Here is a 25,453-nt window from a genome sequence, read left to right as displayed (position 1 = left end):
CAATGTGTGTGCTGTCTTTCTCTAAATTGATGAAGGGCTGGAAACTGGTAAATTTAGGAACAGGAAGCTGGGGACCCAAGTGTCCTTAGGGAAATACTTCTGAGTAATGGGACAAGGCCTACGTGACAGTCTTTGGAGAAAGCCTTGGTTAAAATAAAAGCCTCTAGCGCTACAGAGGAGTGTGGTGTCTCAAACAAAGATAACATGCAGGGGTGGCCTTCAAGAACACAGGTAACGTGGGGATTTATATAGAAAAGCACTTCACAAGTCAGAATACCAGACACCACCTCGCTGTCTGTATTAGGTTCTCGGCTGATCTCCATGACGACATGCCTGCTAAAACAGCTTGAGGAGGGAAGGGTTACTTTTAGCTCACACTTGTCCTTCCTGTGGGGACGGCTGGATCCTGAGGTAGCCAGTCACTTTTCATCTACAGTCAAGAAGCAAAAAGAGATAAACACTGGTGCTCGGCTCACTTTCTCCTTTTTAAGTCCCAGCAAGCTGACGGTCAAGCTTGACCACTGTAGTTATTGTCTCTGGGGCAACAGGGCATTAACCCGGAATTATCCAGACCCCTGGCCAACATCGTTTCAGTGAAGACCGTGATTGGAGCTGATGTAAACTACCCTGTAAGACGATGGGGCTTCAAGCTGAGCAGAGGACTAACTAACTTACCATCTTTTCTTTTCCTTGGCTGAAGGTTACTACAGCCACCCAAAGAGGAGGCCTGGTTTTATCAATATAATCGGATGTGTTACCCATTTATTATCATTATTATTATTATTATTATTATTATTATTATTATTATTATTATTATCTGCAGCAACTTGAGGCTCACAGAAGCTGATTGTAGAGAAGCTGTGGTCATTATCTCAGAGCCAACATAGCGAGTACAGCAACTTGGTCAGAGACACGACATAGGAGGATTTTTCTTAATTTTTTTTTTTAAGATTTATTTATTTATGATTTATATAGTATTCTGTCCACATGTATGCTGCAGGCCAGAAGAGGGCACTAGATCTTATTATAGGTGGTTGTGGGCCCATATCGTTGCTGGGATTTGAACTCAGGACCTTTGGAAGAACACACAGTGCTCTCAACCTCTGAGCCATCTCTCCAACCCCTGTAGGAGGATTTTTCAAGGCTAACTGGATGTGTTTTGATTTCTAAGATGAAGATGCTCGGAGGGACCTGACAGCTGGGTTAGAAAGCACTGGGATGTAAGATCCAAGATGGCATGCCCACAGCAGAGGCTACAGTGCCCTAGAAAAAGCCGTAAGTCACTGCTCAGTCAAGCTCACTGTAGATCAGGAGTCTATTGCTCCCACCACCACCACCACTCACTCCAGGTCACAGCACATGGCACCTGCCCCATACTCTTCTACTCCTTTTTCAAGTCCCTTGTGGGCAAGGATGTGGTCGTAGAACTCAAAAATGACCTGAGTCCAGGGGACCCTCCACTCTGTGAAGCACTACCTCAATACCAAAGTAGCCAACACCAGAGCCACAGACCCTGAGGAAAAACCCTCACACGTTATCAGTCAAGAACTGCGTCATCGGGAGCTCAGTCGTCCACTGTGTGTAGCTGCCAGCAGACGAGGTGGGCACAGGATGAGGCAAGGAAGGAAATTCTTCAGCAGGAACAGTGATGGCGCCTCCCCCCACCCCATCCCCCACCCCCACCTTCCCAGTGGTGACCAGAGCTTGATGTCCAGCTGAGGACAAGGACACCCCTGCCCAGTACTTAAGGTCTGTTTTGTTTTGTTAATGATTTTTTTAACTGAATGGATGAGAGAGATGATTCCTCAGTTTGAAAAGAGGGTAAGAAAAGCCAGGAACTGCAGGCCGGTTCTAGACTGCTCCGAGACTGTCCCTTTCTCTCACCCTCCCTGGAGATGATGGGAGCATCCTAGGCTTTTCCAGGGTGGCTTGTGATATATTTGGGGGATGAAAACAATCTGCCCTGCGTCGGGAAGAAGATTTATGATGCAAACTTGGGGGGAGGGGGAAGAGGAAAAGAAAAAGAAAAAGACATAGGCAAAGAGAAAGAGCCCTGCAGCCAGGGCGCTTTAAAGGAAACTTCAGAAGAAAGCCTGGGCCCCTCTTGGCTCTCAAATGAATGTTGCTTCCTTCCTAGCCTAAAAGTGGCTCCATCACTCCCTGAGTGTGGGTCCTGAGCTGTGTAAGAGTGGAAAGGCAGCTGAGCAGCGGGCGGGCAGGCATCCCTCTCTCTGCTCTTGACTGTGAATGTGATTGGCTGCTTCATGGTCCTGCTGCCTTGGTTTCCCCCTGGTGATGAACCCTAACCTGGAACCATGAGCTAAAACAAGCCCTTTATCCCCTAGGTTGCTGTTGTTAGGGTCTTTTATCACAGCAATAGGAAACAAAGCTAAGACTTGGGGGGTATATTCACATACCCGTATAGGACATAAACACACACATAGAATCCTCTGTATGCCCTGTTTTCCATACATGCATCAGCTTCCATCTTTACTAAGTAATCATCACACACTATGGCCATAGTGTTTGCACTTTGAGGCATGACTGGAAAATTACCATATTTTCCCTTCACCCTAAACAGAATATTTATTGTTTTTTTTTTTTAACTTACTAAGCTTTGAACCTTTACTTTTTCCGCTTAACAACACTTCACACTTAACAGCACTGCACCAGGCTGCTGCAGGTCCCAGGTGGGAAGATATAAGCATCCATTGTGCTGTGCAGAATGGTGCACAATGTAAAATTTTATAAACAGTTTATTTCTGGAATTTTCCATTTAATATTTTAAACCAGAGTTGACCCTGAGTAACTGAGACCATGGATGAGGGAGAATTATAGTCTTATTTGTGTGTTAGTTTGTTTGTGTATTGTGTACATGCATGTTTGTATGTGTTGAGGCACATGGGTGTGCATCCATGTAGGGTTTAAGGCTGATGTTGAACCCCTTCATTAATCTCTTTCTACTTCGTGTGTAAGGCCGGGTCTCTTACTTGAGCTCAGAGCTCACCTGTTTACCCAGTCTTGGCAGCTTGTTCCTGGTATCCCCTGAGAGTACCTCTCAGTCCTCCTGGGAATGACAGGTGGGCCACCACACCCACCTTGCCTTTATGTTGGTCCCCATACTTGGGCAGCAAGCCCTGTACCATGGACTCACCTCCCCAGCCTCAATGGTACTGCTTTCTTTTTTAATGTGGATGAATATTCTGGCTTTGTACCACATGTGTGAAGTAGACACAGAAGGTGGAAGAGCAGATCCCCTGGAACTGGAGTTTACTTGGTTTTTGAGATGCCATTTGGGTGCTGGGACTCAAACCCAGGTCCTCTGGAATATGAGCAGATAGGATTCTCGTTGTCTTCTTTGGAACTCACCAAGCCTAAGACAACAGACTGACACATGAATTCCATAAGGTTATCCTAATGGCACCATTTAACTTGGTTAAGATAATAGCCAGAAGCAATTGTGTCCAACTGGTGACGAACACATGATTTGTGGATAAAGCGTGGCCTCAGCGTACAGATCTAATTTCCTACACTTGCTATAGTTTATTACTTCAGTGTATGAAGAATCAAGTTATGAAACCTCTTCAAAGACTTTGTGGCCTAGACTTGGTGAGCAAAGTGTGATGGTGCACTGGCATTGGGGCTGCCTACTCACCAGAGCTGATTATTAAATTCTTGTGTCTTTTGCCAGTCTGTTGATGTCATTTTGGAAGGCTGGAGTCAGCTATGGTAAAAGTATTTATACCACAAAACAAGCAAACGTTAAAACTTGGGGCTTTGAGTCCTCAACAAGCCAGTTGCTAAACGTTTTTCAGCACTCTACTGATTTTAAAAGGGAAAAAATAAATGTCTTAAGTGATTAATTGCTAGTTTTGGTAAGTCCTCAATACACACAGTATAAAAATAAGAAAGGAAGTGAACTGTGTAGGTTGGTGACCTTGGGTCCAGTCAACAAGGAGGAAGAGGAGAAGGAGAGTTGGAGGAGGCAGCAGTTGTATGACTTTTGTAGCTCTGACAAAATGTAAATGATTTTCTATGGAGAGAAGCTGCTTTGCATTTAGGCCATTGGCGCTGTAGAACATCCTGGCAGAAGAGCGTTGTAGAGAAAGGTTGCTCACCTCCTGGCAGCTGGGAAACAGAGAGAGGGGTCGGGGGAGCTGGTATAAGATCCACCCTCCAACCAGGCCCCTCTTCCTGATATCCCACTCAGCTATTATTGCATTAATGAGGTTAGTGTCCTCATGACCCGGCACCTTTCAGTAGCACCATCGGATGAGTAGCAAGCCTTCAAGCCGTGAGCCTCCTTTCTGGGAAGAGATTTCATATTCAGACCCAATCCAACTCATTTCATGGTGTTCAAGGCCCAGTGCGCTCCCAGGGCTACTATGTTGTAATCATGCTCCTTTTTCCTTACTTCTGAGAAGTAGGTGTCATATTTTGACCCAGGGCATGTATATGTGTGTATATAATATTTTTATGTTTTTTTTTTTTGAGATGGGATACAATTATGTAGCCTAGGCTGACCTTGGACTCTGGTGCCTCTAGTTTTAGTCTCCCACATTCTTGGAATACATGTGTGTGTCACCCTGCCCAGTGGTGCAGGACACTCCTATGTAGCCATTTAACTTGGTACGTCCATCGCTTTTTACAAATAGCATAAAACGGCTAGTAAATAAGATAAAAATAGTAAATAATAAAGAGGATTTTTTGTTCTGAAATTGTTCTCTTTATGATTTAGATGAAATAAGCATCTGTGTCGAAAAATCCTCTCAACTTTCTGTAGTTCACGTCCTGCACAAGAACCAGGTTTATATGGACCGTAGACCTGTGCATGAAAGTAGAAACTGTAAGAACGCCAGAGCTGGGCATGCAGCTCAGTGGCTGAGCACTTAACTAGCAGGCATAAGGCCCTGACTTCATTATCCAGCACTAACAACAACAACAACAAACAGAATAAAATACATTCTTCAATAGCTTAACAATTGACATTAGAAGAAGGAAAACGATGCAGAAACCAAATAAAACTTAAGAGCAACCTTAAGCATGGTAACTGTGTTGCATAAGAAAATTAGCCAAGTAATTAAGATGACCTAATGGAGTTTGCACTGGAAAATATTTTCTATATGAAAATTATTGGTATTGGGCTCATTCTAGTGAAAATACTTGTGTTCATTAAACATAGAGTTGAAACCATTTTTTCTGTCCCAGAGCCTTTGTTGGTTAGTTTACTGTAACATCTTTGAGTTAAAGACCTGACTGGAGGATAGCACCCTCAACTTCCTCCATCTGAGAAGCCAAGGCCGTCTCAGTGCCCTCCGTAGCACTTCTGGTCAAAGGTTATGAGTCTGCCGACTGCTCAGGCCTCGGGTGCACATCCCTGTCCCCCCACCTCCCCACCCCCAGCCCACCCCACCCCCGTCGTCCAGCGGCCTCTTATCCATCCCTGCCATCTTATCCGCATGCGCTGGATCTCTGCTTCCCAGGGCCAAGTCCAGCGTAGGTCCCTCCAGTTTCTGAGCAGAGGTGTCTACTCATCTGACAGCAGCTTGTTTGTTACTAACCTGAGTCAATGTCCATCCAGACACACTCCACAGAGGGCAGGACCACTCATGTGGCACACCACCAGCAACAAGATGCAATCTGGGGGACTCCCCTAGGTGTGCCTCAGTGTTGGGGTGGTCATACATGGCACCGAAGTGAGGGGCGGGGCAGCATGAGCTCGGATGAGCTGAAGAACTTGCTTTCCCGTCTAAAACGTCCCAACCTGTGGCCACACTGGGATGATGACAGTGTGTCCAGAGATGTTCTACGCCAACACTTCCAAACGGGACACTGTAAAGCTGATACTGTGGTAAGCGTAGGTCTCCCCACAAGGCCTGTCTTTAAAAAAAACATATTGTTTGCTGGCCCAGTGCACTGGCTCAGCAGGGAAAGGTATGTGTCTTGTCTTTTTTCTACTTTGTGGGTTCTTCTTTTTCCCACTGTTTATCTCCTCCCCCACCCCCATTTCACCTTCTATCACTAGGCAGGAGAGAAAGAAGGACAAAGGGGAGAAAGAGAGAGATTGAAATCCCTGATTTCTTTCTTGTTTCTTCTTTGAGCATGACTACTAACAAACCCACCACGACCACCCATGACCAACACCCAGTATCCAGGCCCTAGCACTTATATACCCTCTAAAAAAGTCCCAGAATTCCAAATGTAATGCAATAACAGAAGCTGTCTGCAGCTGGCAAAAACACACCTCTGCTAGAGCATGAGGCAAATCATAGTCAGCTGCTGCAGACAGTCTGAAGTAGCCTCATATCCCTACACATGGGATTAAAATGAAGACATATTCTTATGTCTTAATTTTTCTTTCTAAAGAAACCAGATTCTAGAATTCTTGCTACAAAAGTGCCTATTGCCAACACTGATGACCTGAGATGGATCCTTAGGGTCCACACAGGAAAGGAGAGAGGTAACTCCTCCCACTTGTTCTCTGACCTCTGTAAGTGCACTCATACACACACACACACACACACACACACACACACACACACACACACACACAACACACACACATGCATGCACACACACACACACACACACACACACACACACACTAAATAAATACATAAATTAGAATGAAATAGAAAATAAGCTGCTCAGATGTGAGTCCTTATTTCACAATATTGAGATAGATTTTTTTTAATGTCTTTAATATGCCTGGGATGTAGTTCAGTGCTCGATCACTTGTGTAGTATAGGCTAGGCTCTGTCTAATTCCTAGCATCATGTCTGTCCTCCTCTCTCTCTCTCTTCTCTCTCTCTCTCTCTCTCTCTCTCTCTCTCTTTCTCTCTCTCTTTCTCTCTGCCTCTCATGTGTGTGGTATGTGTGTGTCCCTGTCTCTGTTACTCTCTATGTGTCTCTATCATCTCTGTCTCTCTCTCTCTGTCTCTCTCTCTCTCTCTCTCTCTCTCTCTCTGTCTCTCTCTCTCTCTCTCTCTCTCTCTCTCTCACACACACACACACACACACACACAGGGTTATATAATATATTGTCTATGGTAGATTGAGTCTTTGTAAACTCAATCAAAGAGCTGCAAGTTACAGCCTCTGCTGACTTGCCTACACAGACTTTTCTACACGATGGACAGAAATCCTTAGACTAGGAAGCACTGAGCTTCAATCACTAACTGCCTCACTCTGACCTTGAGAAGGCCCTAGAGCTTATGGCTTCACCCATAGGATCCACTGGGTGAAGACCCAAGTCGGCTGCGTCCACATTGTGTGTGAAGTCACTAACACAGTGTGTGTGACACTTACGAGGTGGGGCTTTTCAAGCAAGAAGGTTTGAAGATGTACACCCTTTTTAGTGACTTTGGGATAGAAACCCTGTCTCCCTCCTCAGCCGTACTCCAGAGGCTGCCAACCCTGAGTCCTGTGCCACAGGGTTGTCACTCAAAGTAGGAATAAATGGTTTCCACAGGGATGTGGAAGAGGCATGGTGTAGTTTATCCCTCTAAAATTCACATTGAGGGTATAAGTCCGTGGTAAGGAACTGCCTCGCTTGCTGTGTTAGGTACTTTTTGGTTGCTGTGATTCAGTATCATGATCAAAAGTGGGAAAGGGGGTTTATTTCAGCTTTGCAATAGAGTTCGTCACAATGGGGAAGGGATGGCGTGGTGGTAGGAGCAGCAACAGAGACGTCACATTTCACCCACACACAGCAAACAGGGAGAGAAAGAACGGGATGCAGGGTGAGGCTATTTATCCTCAAAGCCCACCCCCAGCACCACCAACCGGAGGGCAACTGTTCAGACACATGAGCATGTGAGGAACGGTTCTCTTTCAGATCAGCACATGTGCCCCAGGGTTCAGGCACCAGCACTGCCTAGGAAACAATTCAAAACTCATGTTAGGAAGGAAGGAGAGGAGGGAGGGGAAAAAATCAAGTTGGAATTTAACCCACATTAACACGTATTAAGAGGGCAGACCGACTGTGTGCTTGGAAGTGGAGTCTATGGGAGCTGATTACAACTACATAAGATCCTCATGGTTGAATTCTGACAGTTTTAAACATGTATTTTGTGTTTATGGGTGTTTTCCTGCATGTATGGTCTGTGCACCGTGTGCCTGCCTGGTGCCCGGGGAAGCCCAGTAGAAGATGTCAGATCCCTTGGGACCAAAGTTAGACATGATTATGAGCCACCATGTTGGTGCTAGGAACCAAACCTGAATCTTCTGGAAGAGCAGCCAGTGCTCATAACCAATGAGCCTTCTCTCCAGCTCATACTGTATCTCTTTACAATAGAGAGTGGTATGTGCTCCTTGCTCTGCATATGGGAAGCCCTGCACCCCCGTTAGAGTGCCAACAGGAAGGTGGGGCCTTGAGCCTCTAGTACTGATTCTTGAGTAAATCTTTTTTTTTTTTTTTTTTTAGACAGGGTTTCCTCTATGTAGCCTTGGCTGTCCTGGACTCACTTTGTAGACCAAACTGGCCTCAAACTCACAGAGATCCACCTGCCTCTGTCTCCCAAGTGCAGCGATTAGAGGCATACAGCACCACTGCTCAGCAATAAATCTTTTCTTTACAAAGTTGTTTAGCCTCAGGTATTTTGTTGCAATAATGTAAGAGATTTGCAGAAGACTAATTGCTGAATGGCCCAAGGAGGAAAGTGAAGGTCGGCTGTAAAAGACACAGTTCTTATCCAAGGGAGACTTTCTCCACAGCAAGCTGCCTACCTGTAGCCTCCAGGTGGCTGTGTGAACACCAGCGTCACTTCTGAAGCACAGAGGTAGAGTTTCTGTGGTTCTGTGAGAGAAAGAACCAGGGGGAAGGAACAGACCTCCACGGCCATTAGTCCTTTGAGGAGCTGACTTATGTTGGTCCCAGAAGCACCTTGAGTATCCTAATAACCACAACAGCAACATAGTAATAATAATTCCTTAGTCTCCCCAGTTAGTCTCAGGGAAACAGAGGTAGTGAGTGTTACCCTTACCCTGTTTATAAACATGCTTGTTGAATAAAGGGGGAGGTAGAGGCTGGGCACGCAGTTATTTGCTTCAAATGCATTACTTTCTTCTGCACTTGTTTCTCAATAATAATAATAATAATAATAATAATAATAATAATAATAATAATAATAATACTTTGTGTGTGTATACTGTGTATGTGCACTATATGTGTGAAAGAGCTCATGGAGGTCAGAAGAGGATGTTAGACTCCTAGGAACTGGGATTACAGGTGGAAGTGAGCCCCTGTGTGCTTGCTGGAAACCACACCCAACTCCTCTACAAGAGCTATAAGCGTTCATAACCACCGAGCCAGCTCTCCAGGCCTCCCCTGTTTCTCTTCCGGTGTGGTGCCTAGCCTTTAATGGCTGAGCCGTCTCTCCAGCCCTCCCCCTGTTTCTCTTTTGAATGAAAAGTCTTCATGAACTCACAACTGTATATAAGCCGGGTGTGATGGTGTGCACTTGTAATCTCACTGCTCAGGAGGCTGAGGCAGGAGAAGTGAGAGTTCAAGGCCAACTATGGCTGTACTGGGAGATCCTGTCTCAAAACAAAAGACACAACTGTTTTTTTGTTTTGTTTTGTTTTTTAAGTGAGACTGTTAAGTGAAAGACAAGACACTGAAAACTGCTTTTGAATCCACATAAGTTGAATTCTTGAGCCAGAATCTGGAATAGCATTTTTCTGTCCAACTTGAAAAATCCCTGGCAATAGAAAGGCAGTTACGGAAATACTCAGAGACCTTTCCTGGATACAGCCAGGAGCTGCTGTGCTCTCAGAGCAGTCAGAAGCCGCAGGGAGAGAAGCTGCTTCACAGGGAGCTGTTCAAGGAGCCAGGCAGTGGGCTGCAGCACCTAGGTCAGGTTTGGACTTACCTTGACTGGGCCCCTGGGGTGAGTCATTTTTTGCAGCAAAATAATAATAATGAGCTCTTGTTTACTACAATAAAGCCAGTTACCAAGCTTCACTCAGCTACTAAAAGAAAAAAGTATTGAGTAGGAAAAATTTGTGTATGATTAGACCTAGGGGTAGGAGTTCAGGGCTTGCAAAGCTATGTGTTTCCTTCCTTCCTTCTCTCCTTCCTTCCCTCCTTCCTTCCTTCCTTTCCTCCTTCCTTCCTTTCATGTCTTTTTAAATATGTGTTTTATTTTATGTGTATGAGTGTTTTGCTCACATGTATGTCTGTGTGTCCTGGAACTAGAGTTTGAGATGGTTGTAAACTGCTGTGTGGGCATTGGGAATCGAAGCCAGGTCGTCTGCTAAAGCAAGTATTCCTAACCACGGGGCCATCGCTGTGGCCTCCGAGCTTTGTCTTGAACCTCACTGTGAGTGACATATCCCCAGCTGTTGCATCTGCTGCCCTTTGGTGGGGTTTGCCCTTGTGACCTAAAGCAAATAGAACGTCAGAGGGGAAAGGTCTAGGGTGAGGCTGAGCAAAGCACATGAAACTTCAGTCAGCCAAGAGAAACAAATCTGGAAGAGCTATTGTACCACGTGATGGCTGTAATGAGCAATAACATATATTTCTGGGAGTGGTGATGCCTGCCTTTAATCCTAGCATTCAGGATGTGGAGGCAGATGTAGCTCTGTGAGTTCGAGTCCTGCCTGATCTATGTAGTAAGTTCTACAGCACAGAACTACATAGTAAAATCCTGTCTAGGAAAATAAAGGTTGAACTTTGCTAAGACTTTTAAGTGTTGACCCAGATAAACAAGCACATGAGCTGATGGACAAGCCAGTTAGCATGAGTCACCTGTGCATGGTGTTTACAGATTTCAAAAACATTATACCGTGTACCCTAAATATGTGCTTTTTTAAAAAAAAATAGAAAGGACACACTTTGGGTAAATTAAGACGAAGGGAAAAGAGAAGTGGAGGAGGGGAAGACCTGTCTCTCAATAGCTTCGGTGTCACACAACAGCATTTCTGCCAACAGCAGACCAAGCATGGGCCTGGGTTATGTCACCATGTGGCTCAGTAGACATCTTGTTTGTGTTCGGACCATGTATGGTATTTGCAGAGAATATACCCTGTCCTTAAGCAGCACACGACTGCAGGCTCCAGCCCTTCAGCCTTTCCCAAATGTGCCCCCCCCCACCCCCCAGCAAGGTAGCACAAAAGCTGGACAGATGCTGGGCGGCAGTAGCTCCATCCACTGGCCAGCCAAACACCAGAACCTCTGCACTTGTCTCTGCTTTTGACTCCACAGAAGCTAGGCTGTGGCCTCGGTGCCTGCCCAAGTGGCTCCTAGGACTTGGAGCATTCTTGCTTAGCAGGCTGCCAGGATGGCTGGCACCCAGCCAGGGGACCTGGGTGCCATTTGCACTTTTCAGGACAGACCTTCAGTTAACTCAGAAGTCACCCATAAAGCCACCTGGAAAGCCACAGAGGCCAACTGCAGAGTGCAGGCCCGTGGGCTTCTGGGCAAGTGGGGAGCACCTGCTTCCTGCCTTTGTCCTTTATCCCCGACTGTGGCTCCATTTATATCCGTTCAGTGATTGATGCAAAGGCCTGGCTACTCCACATTGCAAAACAGCACCTTGGCTTTTTGCTGTCTTCTGCTGGTGTCTAGAAAGACAGATCACTCGACAGATGGGTCTCGTTTTTTTCAAGAATCTGATGTCTTGCCCTTCATGGAAACCAGGCAAGGTCTTCAGTCCAAATCTGGAGGAGCTTTATTGAGTCTCAAGCTACGGTACACTTTTGTTTTGTTGTTCAGCTGTGACTCGGTGGTTTGGGGGGTCCCTACTGCTGGATACCTGCAGGAAGGATGGGGAGCTGAAAGGAGGGGGAAAATGACTGCAGTCACCCCTATTTTGTGCTGTGAATGTTGAACCAAGGTATTGAAATGGGAAGAAAACCATTGCAGTGACAGGAAAATTCATAAATTAGAACTCCCAGGTACCAAAAACCTTATACACGTTTACACACACACACACACACACACACACACACATGCACACCCCAGTCTGGTTTAACTGTGGTTCCCCATCTCCTGTAATTTGACATGTACCTACTACTATGGCACTAGTCTGGGTGTTCTTGTTTTGGAGAAGCCTTGCAAATAAGAAAGGACACCACCTTCATCCTTTAAAGAAATACAACAATCTGCTGGCCTCACAGGATCCAAACCGGTGTTTAATCAGGACTGCCTGAGTTACAGGTGTATGTGGGTCTCGGCAGCTAATTAAGTCAACAGCAACCTTCAGGAATTCAGAGGACTCCATTGCCAAAAGCAAAATTCCTTGTGAGCCTTAGCTCATCAGCAACAGCTTGTATATGGAAAACCCTGGAACCGAGCAAAGAAACTGTTCTGGATGAGGAATGAAGTCTTGGCTCTCTCTTAGCAATTCCTAAATTGTCAGCTATGTGGAATCTCCTGCCAGGAAAACATCCAGAAGAAAAAAAAAAAAGGATGACAAGCCTCGGGTTTGTTTAAAGTGTACGCTTTGTTAAGGTGCCTGTGTTTCTGGGTCTAAACAGTTAATCGTCTGCTACCCAAGGTCCCCCATCTCACTGCAGTTCTGAACACAGCGCTGTGTTTTCCCTCTGGAGTGCCGCCAGTCTGTGGACGTTGCTAAATAAGGGTGAACTTCAAAGGCCTTGGGGCTGGGCTTCCACTTAGATGCTGAGCCGGGAACCTGAACCCCTAGAGTCAGCAGGATGTACGTGAAGCTCGCAGCCTCTCCAGGACGGTGTTGGAGCGCTGCCCTTCATCCCAGCCAGCTCACAAGTGAGGCAGAGTGCGGGAGAGACTTAAAGTGACCAAGGCATGGAGCAACACCTCAACTAGAAGAGGGTTTGGAAGGAAGGCTTGGTGTGTGAGAAATTGTTTTCCCTAGCTGAGGTTCCACACCAGAGTCCAACCAAACAGCTCACTGTGGGTGTGAGGTGACAGGCCGTTTGGGTGCCAAAGGGGTCTCTGCAAAGATTCTTGCTTCACACTGGTCTGGTGCGTTGCTCTGTCGTAGACTTTGTTTTTCCTCTTGTCAGACTGTCACTAACATTGTCCTCAACATCCAGTGTCTGATGCTGGCTCTGTCACCCAGGCTTTGGTACCTCCCCACTTCATGCCTGCAGCCCAACCACTTTTAATACTCCTTAATGATTCAAGTGATGTTTTCACTTCCCACTTCCTGGGTTGTTCGTGTCTGCAATGTGCCCTGGCCTGTGCATGTTATAGCAAGTAGGGATGTTGATGTACGGTTGAGAGGGAGAGGAGGAGAGACGGGGTACAAGAGAGAGAGACAGACAGACAGACCGACAGACAGACAGATGGACAGCGACAGAGGGGGGGGAGGGAGAAACTTTGTGTATTTTCTTTTTAAACCTGTACAGTTTTGCTGGGTAACTAAGGCTTGAGAGAGAGAAAGCACTTTGTGTTTTCTGTTTAACCCTGTACAGTTTCGCTCGGTAACGAAGGCTTTGGGGACTTTCCTTGCCACGTCAGTGCACACCTGTGCCAGCCAGGTGTGTGTACCCATTTTACTTAGGAGTGAAAAGGTGGAAAGCTCTGCAGGCTCTGTGAGGATATTGCTGGTTTCTGTGCTGTGTTTCGGGAGGGGGACTTCCCAGCATGACAGTCTTGGTGATGATTCAGGACCATGTTGTTAGCCTGCCTTTAAATTTTCCTCTGTGTTCCAAAGTGAGCCCTCCCCTCTACCCCGCCCCCAAGCCCTTGGATGATCCTGGAGCTGTTTACATGTGTCCCCTTACACAAATGAGCTCTGTAAACAATGACTCTCTGGGCTGCATCCCAGTCCCACTGGCTTCTAAGGGGGAAACAGAAGGATTTCTCCTCACTGGCCTTCTGTTGACCTTGTTCACCCTGAGGAGAGCTGACTGAGGGAATGCTGACCTCACTCCCTAACAGCACGGTTTCCCGTGACATAGAGAACTCCATTCTTCTGCATTCTGCCATATGAAATCTATAAGCTCTCCGAGCAGATTATGAGGGCAACTAATATTGGTTCCTCTTGGACATCGGCTTGGGGTCAGGCAAACACACAAAGCCACCATTATGCTCCCTGAAGTCCTAAGGACCTTCTACGTCAGCTGCTGGCAGAGGGGGTGGGGCAGCGAGGTGGGGCACAGTCTAGGAAGAGTGCTGGCCGCGGCAGGAAATCGGGCTGAAAGGAGATGTAAGGGCTTTGGTGGGAAATACATGGCACAGTGTTGTTGACGGAAAAAGATCTTGGCAGGGCTGTTGTTGTGAGTGTTCTGTGGCTTAGAAAGGAATTTCCTACAGGCTGGACTAACCATTGAAAATGTCTCTACCTTCAGGAGTCCTGGGCATGCAGTAGAGCCTTGCTGGGAGAAATGTCAGCGTGGACCATGGGCGCCCGCAGTCTGGACAAGCGAGGAAGTTTCTTTAAGGTAAAAAGAAACTGGATTTGGGAATCTCAACTCTGCTCCCTCTCCGTGGCAGCCTGGGGAGCTGCAGGCACCCGAAACTGCAGACTGGAGCCTTGGAAGCTGAGGCCAGGGGAGCTTGCCTGAGAGCAGGGTTGGGACCAGCAGCCGGCTGAGGCTTTGGTGATTTAATACTTCCTCGCTGGCTGGGGGCTGGGGCAGGGATGCCACATGGTAGGACCCCGGTGGGGCTCTGTACCGGTGAGCTGTTCAGGCTCTCTCAACTGGGGAATCACAGCATGAAAGCTGGACTTCGTTTTCCAGAAAATTAATGGGACCAGTGTATTTGCCTGACCGAGTCATTAAAGTGAAGAAGAAAAAAGAAAGAAAAGCAAACCACCAACTGATTCCTGGGCCTCACCTTAGGATCAGATGTTAGTTCCTGGTGTGTTTCTTATGGTGGAGTAAGGGACAAGATTAAAACCGTACAACTTTTCTGTGTCTCGTGAGCATTGCCAGGGCTAAAGTAACTTTCTGACTTAATGAGTGATTTTTAAGAGTATCTTCTGAAGAAAGCATATGTTTTAAGATTTGATAGTCATTTCTATTGTGTGCTTGCAAATTAGTTTCCCTTTTGTGGCTTTTCGGCTTGTTTACTCATGCCCTCAAATAAATGCAGATTTATTTTGGAAAATTCTGAATCACCCCCATCCGTCCCTCCCTCACAAAAAAATAGAGTAAAGGAGGTTGAATGTGCGTTTGAAGTGTATTACACAGGTGTTCCAAACAATGGCCCTTGTCCCCAGAGGAAGAGAACCAGAGAAATTTTATTGCTTTATTACAGAGAGAGAGAGAGAGAGAGAGAGAGAGAGAGAGAGAGAGAGATATGCTTGTGGTTAGTAATTCTGAGGCCCATAAGTGTTAAAGGATTTGCTTTTATCTGTGTCCCGTTTCCAAAGAGCTTGCAGCTGACACCATGGCAAAGGTTGACCCTAGGAAGCGCACCAGAAGCCTTGTTGATAAAGCAAAGCTGAGTTTACTGCTGAAATGAGGCCACCGCCAAGATGATAGTCTTACCAGCGTCTAGGCAAGGGGGGCCAAGCAGAGGTATATTCATAGTGTGGATGTCGAGTCCCAAGGCCCATAAGGCGCCTTTTTTCAGAACAGAGCAGGATTGCATTTTAGCGAGAGGTGGTAGGTATCATCTCAGAGTTGGTGAGTCTTGTTGAGCAAATCTTCGACAAGCAAGCCACTCTGCCGAGTGAGCAAACTGTTGGGGTTTTCAGCAGCAAATAGAAAAGCTATGTATTGGCTTACAGCCTTAACTCTATGGGCAGGAAGATCCTGGAAGAATTAAGTCATATTGATACACGTGACCTCCGTTCTCAGCCCAGGTAGTTAAGCTATGTCCACATACGTAATCTCAATCCTCAAGTAGGTTTCTCAGCTTTCATCAAACCCGTGCAACCTCTAACCACCTGAGACAAATGGGAGGAGGCGTGTCCTCAGGTCATCTTTAGGACCTGAAGCTGAACCCGGAGCCCTCGACGGTGTAGCTTACACTGACCTGTAAGTGCAAGGGCACCATCTCAAACACTACTTTATCCCAAAGCATCGCCTAAATTGGCCTAAATGTTGGCTAGGCCTTAATTACCACCTTAGGTTTCACAGGGAGCCCTGTGGAGCCGTAGTTACATAGCACTTAGACGTCAGAGGCGAGGCGGAAGAGGAAGAGCGCGCGCAGTCAACACTGCGGTTGACAACTTCTGAGGAAGCTGTCCTGTTGGAGTCAGTGGACTAAAGTCAGTTGGGTCAGTTGTTTGGGGGTTGCTTGTTGGTTGGTTTTTCAGTCCCTGGGAAGTGGTGGTTTTCATTTTTAATTTTCAGTGGAGCAGCAGGCCCAGCAATTGGCTTGTAATGGTGCCTTACGTTATATGAAAGATTCAACCAGGGGAGAGACAAAAGCTAGCTAAAGCCACTAAAGCCACTCTCTTTCTTGGCCTCTCCTGGGTCAGAGACCCCTTTGGAAAATTCTGGCAAATATGTCTGAACCATTCATTGGTCTCTCTCTTTTTGACTAAACTTAAATTACATGCTTTCTGTAAGTTAGATGTTCATGTAAAGAGTCACTTTTATTTAGTTGTGGTTTTTTGTTCTTTTGGGTTTTTTTTTGTTTGTTTGTTTGTTTTTTCCTTTCCTTGTGTTGATGGACATTGTTCTTCCGGGATCTTCACCAGCCATAGGCATGAAGTTATCTGCAAGGATAAAGTAATGCCCTTTGAACATTTATTAATAACAAGCTGGGTCCACTGGCCCATACGATGTGCCCTTCAGCACAATATAGGACCCACGGGCTCTTTCATCATGTCCCTTTACTTAGACATGTCGTCATGTCTTTAAAGCACCTGGATTCCCCCAGGCTCTGACCTAGGTCAGTTGGGGGGAAAAAAATCAAAAGCCATCCCTGACTTCATGGAATGTGTAGTCTGGTAGCAAAGAAAGATGATGTGCAGGTCAGCACGACACCACTATAATGTTGTCATGAAAAGAGACAGCCCCTGGGATGAGGAGTGAGTGGGGCCTCTGAGAGTAGGCAACCTAACCTGGGCTTCCAGAGAAATCTCTACTAAGGAAGCTGCCATTCCCTTGACAGCTGAGACCGGAAGGTAGAAGTAGAGCTAAAATGTCAGAACGACGTTTATGCCGTGGAAGAGCACTTCTCCACAGGCACCATAAGGGTAAGGTGTCTTGACTCACAGCTGAATCCCACTTTGGGCTCATCAGCCCTCGTGGTTGTTAGTGCTCTGTGTTTTGGTGCAGTGCTCTGTCCTTGAAAGACACAGCAGCCTCTTCTTCGTTGTGACTCTCTCTACTGAGTGTGTGCTCACACCCGAGTTGCTAACCACCGGGGACAAGCTTTGGTTTGTGGTCTCTCGTGTGTCCTGGCTCAGGAAAAGCAACTCACATTAGAGGACACAAGGTGCATGGAAAAGGCCCAGACGGTTCAAGCATCCTGGAATAACTGTGGATGCTCTGGGTCATTGTTCCTTTAGAGTCACATCCTGGAAGCCACATAAATCCTATGCTGGACACACATGTTTTCCAGTTGTTCACAGCACCATGATTAATTTTCCTCAGACACCTCCGCACAACGCTATCTTCCTGCTCTGCAAGGCAACTGTGAAAATGTAGGGGGTGGGGGTGGGGACATGGAGCCCTAGACAGAGTCACCAGATATCTGTACCTAGGTAATAGATGTACGCCCACTGCAAACAGATTCGAAGGGTGGGTTGGATGGAAAGAGTTTATATAAGAAAGATGTTATCGAAAGCGGGGGATGTTCCGGGAGGGCCTCCCTTAGGAACATGGATGTGCAGTCATCCTTTTCCTGACTCTCATAGCTTCCTCCAAGCTGCCCCTGCCCAACTCAGGAACCCAGTGCTGATGGGTCCTTCACAAGTCCCCAAAGTCCACACCCTTCTCCCTTCGGTCACATCCCCCACCTGCTGAGGAAGTCAGCTCAAAGACACCCCATGACCAAGTTCTCAGCACAAAGGAGACTGATTTGCCCCCAGAGGGACTAAGAACACGGGTAAAGGACAAAGAGAGAAGATAGAGGGAGAGGGAGGAGAGTAGGAGACCAATGGAGAGGGGAAAAAAGCAGCAATGGAGACGGGTAAGGTGCATCTGTCCCAGAGGAGCGGTGGGGGCTAAAGGACCATCTCTACATAGAGAGGAGACAGACATGGCTCCTAGGAAAACAGCCGTTTATAAAGGTATAAGAGGAAACCCCACGTTAGGATGAGGTGTTTCATTTTAATTGGGCATTTTAATTAGACGAGCCAAACGGGGCTTTTGATTACTGGACTTCTGTACTTTTATAGCTGGACCTTGGTAGTCAGCCTCATGAGGAGGAAGTGGTTCAAATAAAATAAGGGAACGGACCTTGGGGGCTAGCTTCAGGAATGTGGAGGGGAGCAAGGCCTGCCAGGTCCATGTTTGCCAGGTCCTGGCTGACTAGAGTCACTTCAACCTCATCCTCTCACGAGCAGATGCCACAGCTGCTGCTCCCATCCAGCCACACTACCACCGAATGTGGTCCATCGATCTAAGTTACCTGCTCAGATCATGTCGGCTTCACCTTCACATTGAGGACCATCAGGCTGTATCTGCCTTTCCCTCAGCCCTCTTCCATCTGAGGCCAAACCCTTGACTGCCAGCCTCATACCCCCCACCCGTCACCCCGGCTTCTGAGTACCCTCCAGGCTGGGTAGACCAACCCGCTCTGCCCACTGGTAGCAGAACATGCGCAGGTTAAAAGAGTGGGGAATCTGCCTTCACCTTTGCCTGAAGATAAAAGCACAGTAGAAAAAATAAATGTGTGTGTGTGTGTGTGTGTGTGTGTGTGTGTGTGTGTGTGTGTAAAAGTCTGGGTGGGAGATGGCTTGGCTGATAAAGCATTTGCCTCACAAGTATTTGTTCAGTCCCCACACACACTTGTAATTCCAAGGATGGCAAGGTGGAAGGCAGAGACAGGGAGCTCACTGGAGTTCACTGGCCAGCTGGAGTACCCTAGTTGAAGAAGTTTCAGGCCAATGAGAGATCCTGTCTCAAAACAAAAAAGTGGAAGGATCTTATAGAACAGTTCCCAAGGCTTCTGCACCCTGACTTGCCAACTTCACACACACATACACACACACACACACACACACACACACACACACACACACACGTAGAAATGGTTTGTAGAAAGGCATAGCTGGGATTCCCCATACTGTCCCAGGAGTTCCACTTTGATCCACCACTTCAGTGCCACCAGAGGAAATTTTTCCTGTTCTTTTGTCATTATGCCTTAGGTCCTAACAGGAAGTCCTTCACCCTCATAGTGAAGAATGATGCCAGAAGGTGACCAGCACGCACCGCCCACAGTTATAGAAATGCCTTTGTGCTCCCCTGGCTGGCCCCACCCTTGCCTGCCTGGACTTGTGTGTAGAGTTGCCCTATCCTAAGTGGGGACTTCTCTGCCTGCCTGAGCCTAAGGGCTGAGGTGAAGGCTGATATTAGTGAACCAGAGAGGAAATGTGTTTGGGTCACAGAGACCCTGCTCGCCTCTGCCTCACAAATGCTGGAGCCTTTTGGATATCCATGAAGCCGACACAGATCAGCTGAGGAGGTGGCACACCGGTAGAGTCTCCTAGCACGTCTGAGACCCTGACGTCCATTCTCACCCTCAGCTGGCTTCATTCAGGTCCCCAGTCACAGCAAGGACTCCATTCCAAAGGTCCTTTTGTGAGGCTGGTTTGCGTAGTTTAGACAAGCTAGTGTGCTGTGCTTGTCTGTTGGAAATGGAAAACCTGCAAGTACATGCCAGAGAAACCACAAGAGAGCTCTCTGGCATGGTAAAGGACGGGGGTGGGGTGGGGTGCTTGGCTGAAATCTGGCTCTCATGGGTGGGCTATGTTCCCTTCTTCTCAGCTGAGTTGCCCTGTCAGTCACTCTTGCCTGGACACCTGAAAATGGTATTCGGTCTTCAGGGACCCTGTCTACAGAGCAGACCCTCATTTACCAGGAACTGGACCAGCCTCACTGCAGCCTGGACCTCAGTGGCTCTCCCTGCATTTGAGTTCTCAGAGTTTCCTTTGTATGGAACTTGTATCTGCCTGATGTAATTGTCTTCACCAAGGCTTACTGCCTGCAGCTGGTACCCTAGGCCTAGTCCTGGAAGCTTCTAGCCTCCATACAATCTAACCTAGGCCTAGAATGTTTTCAGCCACTGAGACTTACCGCTGAATAAGCTCACCCTTTCTAGTTTTTTCTGAACTCTGGCTGGCTGCTTCAACTCTGCTGTCCTGGCTCAGACTCTCACCAAGGTGACTGATTCAATCTGGCTTCTCGAAGTTTCTCACTGAGTTGCTCTGCTGGCCGCAAACTAACTCTAGCAACCTGTTCTAATCTTCTGGCTCCTCCAGCTTTTTCTCTCTTCAACATGTATCTGTAAAACTCTCCTGGTAAAACTGTCCCTGAATTCCACGAACTCAACCCTACTTACTGCACTGCCTCTCAGCTCCGTCACTCAACCCAGTCAGTCGCCTGAGTAGAAGTGGCCAGAACTCGGAGATCTGCAAGCCTCTGTCTCCTGAGTGCTTAGATTAAAGGCGTGTACCACAAAGCTTGGACCTAACCTTTTCTTTACCTGAAACTTGCCTTATACCAGGCTGGCCTTGAACTTAGAGATCTGCTTGCCTCCTCGGGTTAAAGGCTTGCCTGTATTCCAGCAGATCACACAGACCTTGCCAGAGCAGCCATGCTCTGAATTAAAGTCCCTCCCCATCCACACGCACAACCAAAGACAGTTCACTGATACCTATAGCGGAAAGAAACGGCAGAGGGATGAAAAATGACAGGTAGAACCCCGGATCTCATTTTTAACCAAAATTTGATTGAGCAAATCCTTTCGTGGCTCTTTGGACATGATGTGGTTGTTGCTGTCACTTCAGCCTCCCTGCATGTCCCCTAGAATATGAACAGATGGCCTCATCTGCCGGTGAGTTCACTCATACGGTCTATCACCAGAAAGCCAAATATCACATACATTGTGGTAGAAACAATGGTGATTAGAAATTCAGTCAGAGTGACAGGCAGAGTCACAGTTCACTTGTGATTATGCAAAGCGCCCCTGCATTGGCATCTGGATGTGCCTTCTGCTTTCCATAAATGCATTTTTCACCACAGACAGTGGTTGATAGAAAGGATATAGAACATCAGTGTCCCATGAAGACGTATGCAAGCTACAGATAGAATTTAAGATTTTCCAGTAGCCACATGAAAAGTGTTTTTGTTTTCTTCAAAAAAAAAAGAAAAAAGAAAGAAAGAAAAGAAAGGAAAGAAAAAAACACAAGTTAATCTCAAAAGGCAAAATGTACTTGTGTATCTACACTATCTCATGAAAATAAAAATTATAAGAATTTTTCATCTTGCACTATATTTTTAAATTGGCAGTAGTATGTTTTTACGATGTACAGCATGTCATTCTGAAATATGGACCAAAATACATTCTTAAAAGTTAATCTTGTGTTTTACACTCAAGCGTGTTTTACACTCAGTTCCTATCAGCTACATCTTGGGTGCTCAGCAGTGATATGTGGCTGGTGGCCGCTACATTGGACAACAAAGACTTAACGTCTGCCTGACCTAAATCCCTTCTTTACAGGTGGGGAAACAGCCTAGGGGTAGATGATATATAGGTCTGCCTGGCCTGCCTCTACCCTGAGGTATAGAACCATCCCAGCAAGAGGAAGGGCAGCCTAAGGGGAAATCAGTGTTACTCCAGGAGTCTCATCCTGAAAGACAAAGATGAAGCCCAGTGCCTTACAGAGGAGGAGCTCTCACACAGGAGCTCTGACAGGACTGAGACCTGGGACCAATGTTTCAGGAACGGGAAGACCGTACCTCAACCAGGGCCCTGTGGTAACACAACCCGCTTACTATCTACTTAAGCATGAACCTCGTGTCAGGTCATACATGGCCACTGGACCCCTTTGTTTTCTCCTTGTCCCAATGTTTTTGACCACAGTGAGCACATCTCCTTGCTTGGTTTCTCTTTAATCGTCCTATTGAGGTCCATGGCTGAGCCTAGCTTGGTAGGGTCTCCCAGATCCAAGCTTTGACTCCTAGGAGCCTGGGGCGGTACTTCCACAGTGCAGGGCTCAGGCAGTCTCATTGATTTTGCAGCTTTTCTGGATTTCCCACAAAGAAATTCCATATGGAGAGGTCACAGGGACAGCAGTCTTCTCTAGAGATGACACTGGTCGACTCTTTAGGTGTGTAGACAGGCCTTTCACCAGCAGTTTCAAAGCCTTTAGAGTCAGGCATGGCAGCGCACACTGTAACCCCAGAACTCAGGGAGGCAGAGGCAGGCGGAGCTCTATGAGTTCAAGGCCAGCCTGGTCTACAAAGCGAGTCCAGAACATCCAAGGCTGCACAGAAAAGCTCTGTCTCAACAAAACCGAAACAAACAAAACCAAAACTAAAAACCAGGCGGCAGTGGTAACAGATGCTCTCAAAGCCTTTAGATCCCAGGTCAGCCCCCCAGGATGATGTGCCTTTCCAGGAGTGCCATGAGATTATGGCATGAGATAGCAGGTACCCCGTTTACCAAAAGCATCGAGTGCACAGGTCAAGTGGGCTTGCAGGACAGTCTCCAGGACACTGTGGCCAGCAGTGTCTAAAGCTGAATGCTGCCTGCTGGTCTTCATGTATGTCCCCAGGGGAATTTGTTGTTGTTATTAAACAAAGGAAAACCTTGAACAGCCTGGCGACGCGTACCTAACTGGAGCAAGAGGGTCTCTTGAGCACAGAAGTGCGAGAACAACCTGGGTAATGTAGACCCAGTCTCAAAAAAAAAAAAACAATAACAAGGCTAAGATAGGTATAACCTGTGAGGGCAAAACGGCAATGCTGCTGTCAGGGGCCAGAGAAGAAGGAAGGGGGTAGTCATCATCCCACATAGGTTTTAAAATGAATCGGTTCCAGTGTGTACCGATTGTGACTGGCATCGAAGATGTCAGTCTATGGCTGTGGAAGCTGTGGTGTCGTTGCGACTATCTGACACTCTGCTATGAACGCCCTTCCTGCCGTGTCAGGAGAAGGGGCCGTTTAGTTATGTTTGTGGTATGAGTGTCTTGGTTGCTGTCTCATTGCAGGCGCGTGCCGTAGTGGCCTGGATGCTCTCTGATTGTTTTCTCTCAGCACTAGGGGCACCCCCCATCCTTGCTTTCTGTTCGTCCAGATCCATGGCTTAGCTCAGAGTCTCCCAGTTGCAGGTCACTGCTGGTAGCCACTTGCGCTCCCGCAGTATTTTTTGGCAGTGCACCATGCATGGAGGAGCTACTGGCCTCTAGTGGTCAGAGGCCATAGGTGCGGCCAAACTTCCTACAGGACATAGGACCATTAGCCAACTCTGATTTTTAGTAGTGCTGGGCTTGAGAGGTCCTGATGCGCACTGTAAATTAGGGGATAATCCTTGCCTGGAGCTTCTCTAGCTGGGTCTGCATCAGGCCTTCTGGAATCAAAGGACATGAAAGGAAGAAAGAATAATTATACATATATATATGTATGTATATATATGTATGTGTGTATATATATATATATATATATATATATATATATATATATATATATATATGATTAGAGTAGATAGATTATCACCCTCTAACCTACTGCTTCTTGTCCAGGGCACTGATTCTCTTACTGACTTTATGTTGCATGGCCTGGCTAATCCCTGGTCAGTAACGCCAAGTTTTAGTAAATCAGCCGGGTGAGTAAAGAATGTGCGGTGCCTATGTGCACGTGTTTACGTGCAGGATTACACGTTTACACCTGGTATGGACTCAGCAGCCATGATGGCACGGCCAGTCCTGGACGCTGAGTGTGCAGTGCCTGGGAAGCTGGTAACTGTTAGAGAACGCTGGGCTCCTGGAGGGCAGGATGCAGGGCTCCCTGTGTGAGTGCTGGGAGAAAGGAAGGCTGTGGAAGAAAAGGACGCCAAAGAGCTTTTTCTAAACACGGAAGCCGCCGGTGCCAGGGCCTGGGGCAGCATCTGAGGCTCTGCAGGAAATGAAGAGAAGAGAGGAGGGTGAAGAGAGGCCAGTTTTGCGGCTAGGTGAGTGAGGTACTGAGACTCTTAGTGCTGTTGAGACCTGAGGAAGGCTTTGGGGGAGGGGCAGAGATAGGAATACCTGAGTGCTGCCTGCACAAAAGTGACCCCTCCCCCCCAAAAAAGCTAAAGTGTAACTCTGCGTCTTCCCAGAGTTCCTCAGAGGACACCCGGCACCTGAAACCAGGCTGCTGGCCTCAGGTTCTTCATGGGCCTGGCAGATGTTGCCAGATGTGTTTCCTTTGCCACAGTTTCCCACCAGCTGTTCCTTACAGAGCACATCATGTTGATCTGGAAGGGCCTGGTGCTTTCTAGGCTTCTTCTGTCCGGATTGAAAATCTGTCCCCTCCCCCCCCAAAAAAGTTCTTATCTTGCCACTTGGAGGGTAACAAGGGAAGAATGTTGAAAATTCCTGTCTTTTTTTTTTTTTTAACGATTGTCCCAAGGCTGGGGTGCAACCCATTCACAGACTGCATGTCGAGTGTGCACTGAGCCCTCCTCCTGAAAAGATCAGTGTCAAGCTCTTTGTAGCTCAAAATGGCCTGCCCATCCTTCTGCCTCTGCTTCCCAAGTGCTGGGATTTTAAAGATGTGCCCCCTCACCCCTGGGCTTCCTGGGTGATAGCTGCCTCAGCTACATGCCTTGGCAGTTAGCCTATCTTTAAGGAAAATAATAACTTCATGAAATACAGTATGTGAGGAGGAAGAGAAGCAAGAGGACAGAGTCGTTGAGGACAGTCAGCAACCCATACCCCTCAAAGTGAAGTTCTGTTCCTATCCAGCGACGCCTATTGGTTCTGTGTTGTCTCGGCTTCTTCTGTACGGTTGCCAGCTGAGTGGCACCACCCTCATTGACTTCAAAGCCTGGAATGTTTATCCTCGATGGAGAAGGTTCACTGAACGCCGAGAGGGAAAATGGTTGCGTTTTGCTGAATTCTCAAAGACAGCTCTTTTCTTACTTTTCGTTCTTTCTTTGATTCTTTGGTTTTGAGGTTATTCTGTTTTGTTTTTTAGACAAGTTATCTTGAGGTAGCCAAAGCTGACTCCAATCCTGCCCTGGCTTCCCAAGGCAAAGGTAGCAGTGTGTCGGTCACACCATGGATGAACAAACACCAAGGGCTAGCTCAGCAGTTAGGAGCACCTGCTGCTCTCCCAAAGGACCCTGGTTCAGTTCCCAGCACCCACAAGGCAGGCTCGGAACTGTCAGTCATCCCAGTTTCCAAGGGTCTGACGCCCTCTTCTGGCCTTTATGGGCACCAGTAATGAAAAATGAAAGTGGAACACAGATAAACTTGCAGGCAACACACACACACACACACACACACACACACACACACACACACACCACACCACACACACACACACACACACACACACACACACACACACACACACCACGACACTAACTAACTAAAAACAAACAAACACATTCCAGGACTGGCGATCCACC

The 25,453-nt window shown here is 47.1% G+C and overlaps 1 protein-coding gene and 1 pseudogene across 5 annotated transcripts in view; both read left to right on the top strand.

The window, feature by feature from the left end:
* The window catches only part of RIN2 (Ras and Rab interactor 2), a 233,823-nt gene that overhangs the window by 109,933 nt on the left and 98,437 nt on the right, over positions 1-25,453 (top strand). For 2 of the 4 annotated variants that reach the window (XM_084777856.1, XM_084777851.1), the window contains exon 3: positions 14,281-14,373. In XM_084777856.1, the coding sequence (XP_084633982.1) occupies positions 14,317-14,373 (57 nt within the window). In that variant the 5' untranslated portion in view covers positions 14,281-14,316. The other 2 variants (XM_084777852.1, XM_084777853.1) reach the window with 2 other exon arrangements.
* On the top strand, positions 1,233-1,649 carry LOC311593313 (U6 snRNA-associated Sm-like protein LSm2; annotated as a pseudogene). Its single transcript has one exon. The product of its transcript is annotated as a U6 snRNA-associated Sm-like protein LSm2 (transcript).

The sequence above is a fragment of the Acomys minous genome (assembly GCF_964271855.1).
Source record: "Acomys minous genome assembly, chromosome: 3".
Taxonomy (NCBI): Eukaryota; Metazoa; Chordata; class Mammalia; order Rodentia; family Muridae; genus Acomys; species Acomys minous.
This window is presented reverse-complemented; position numbering and strand designations above follow the sequence as displayed.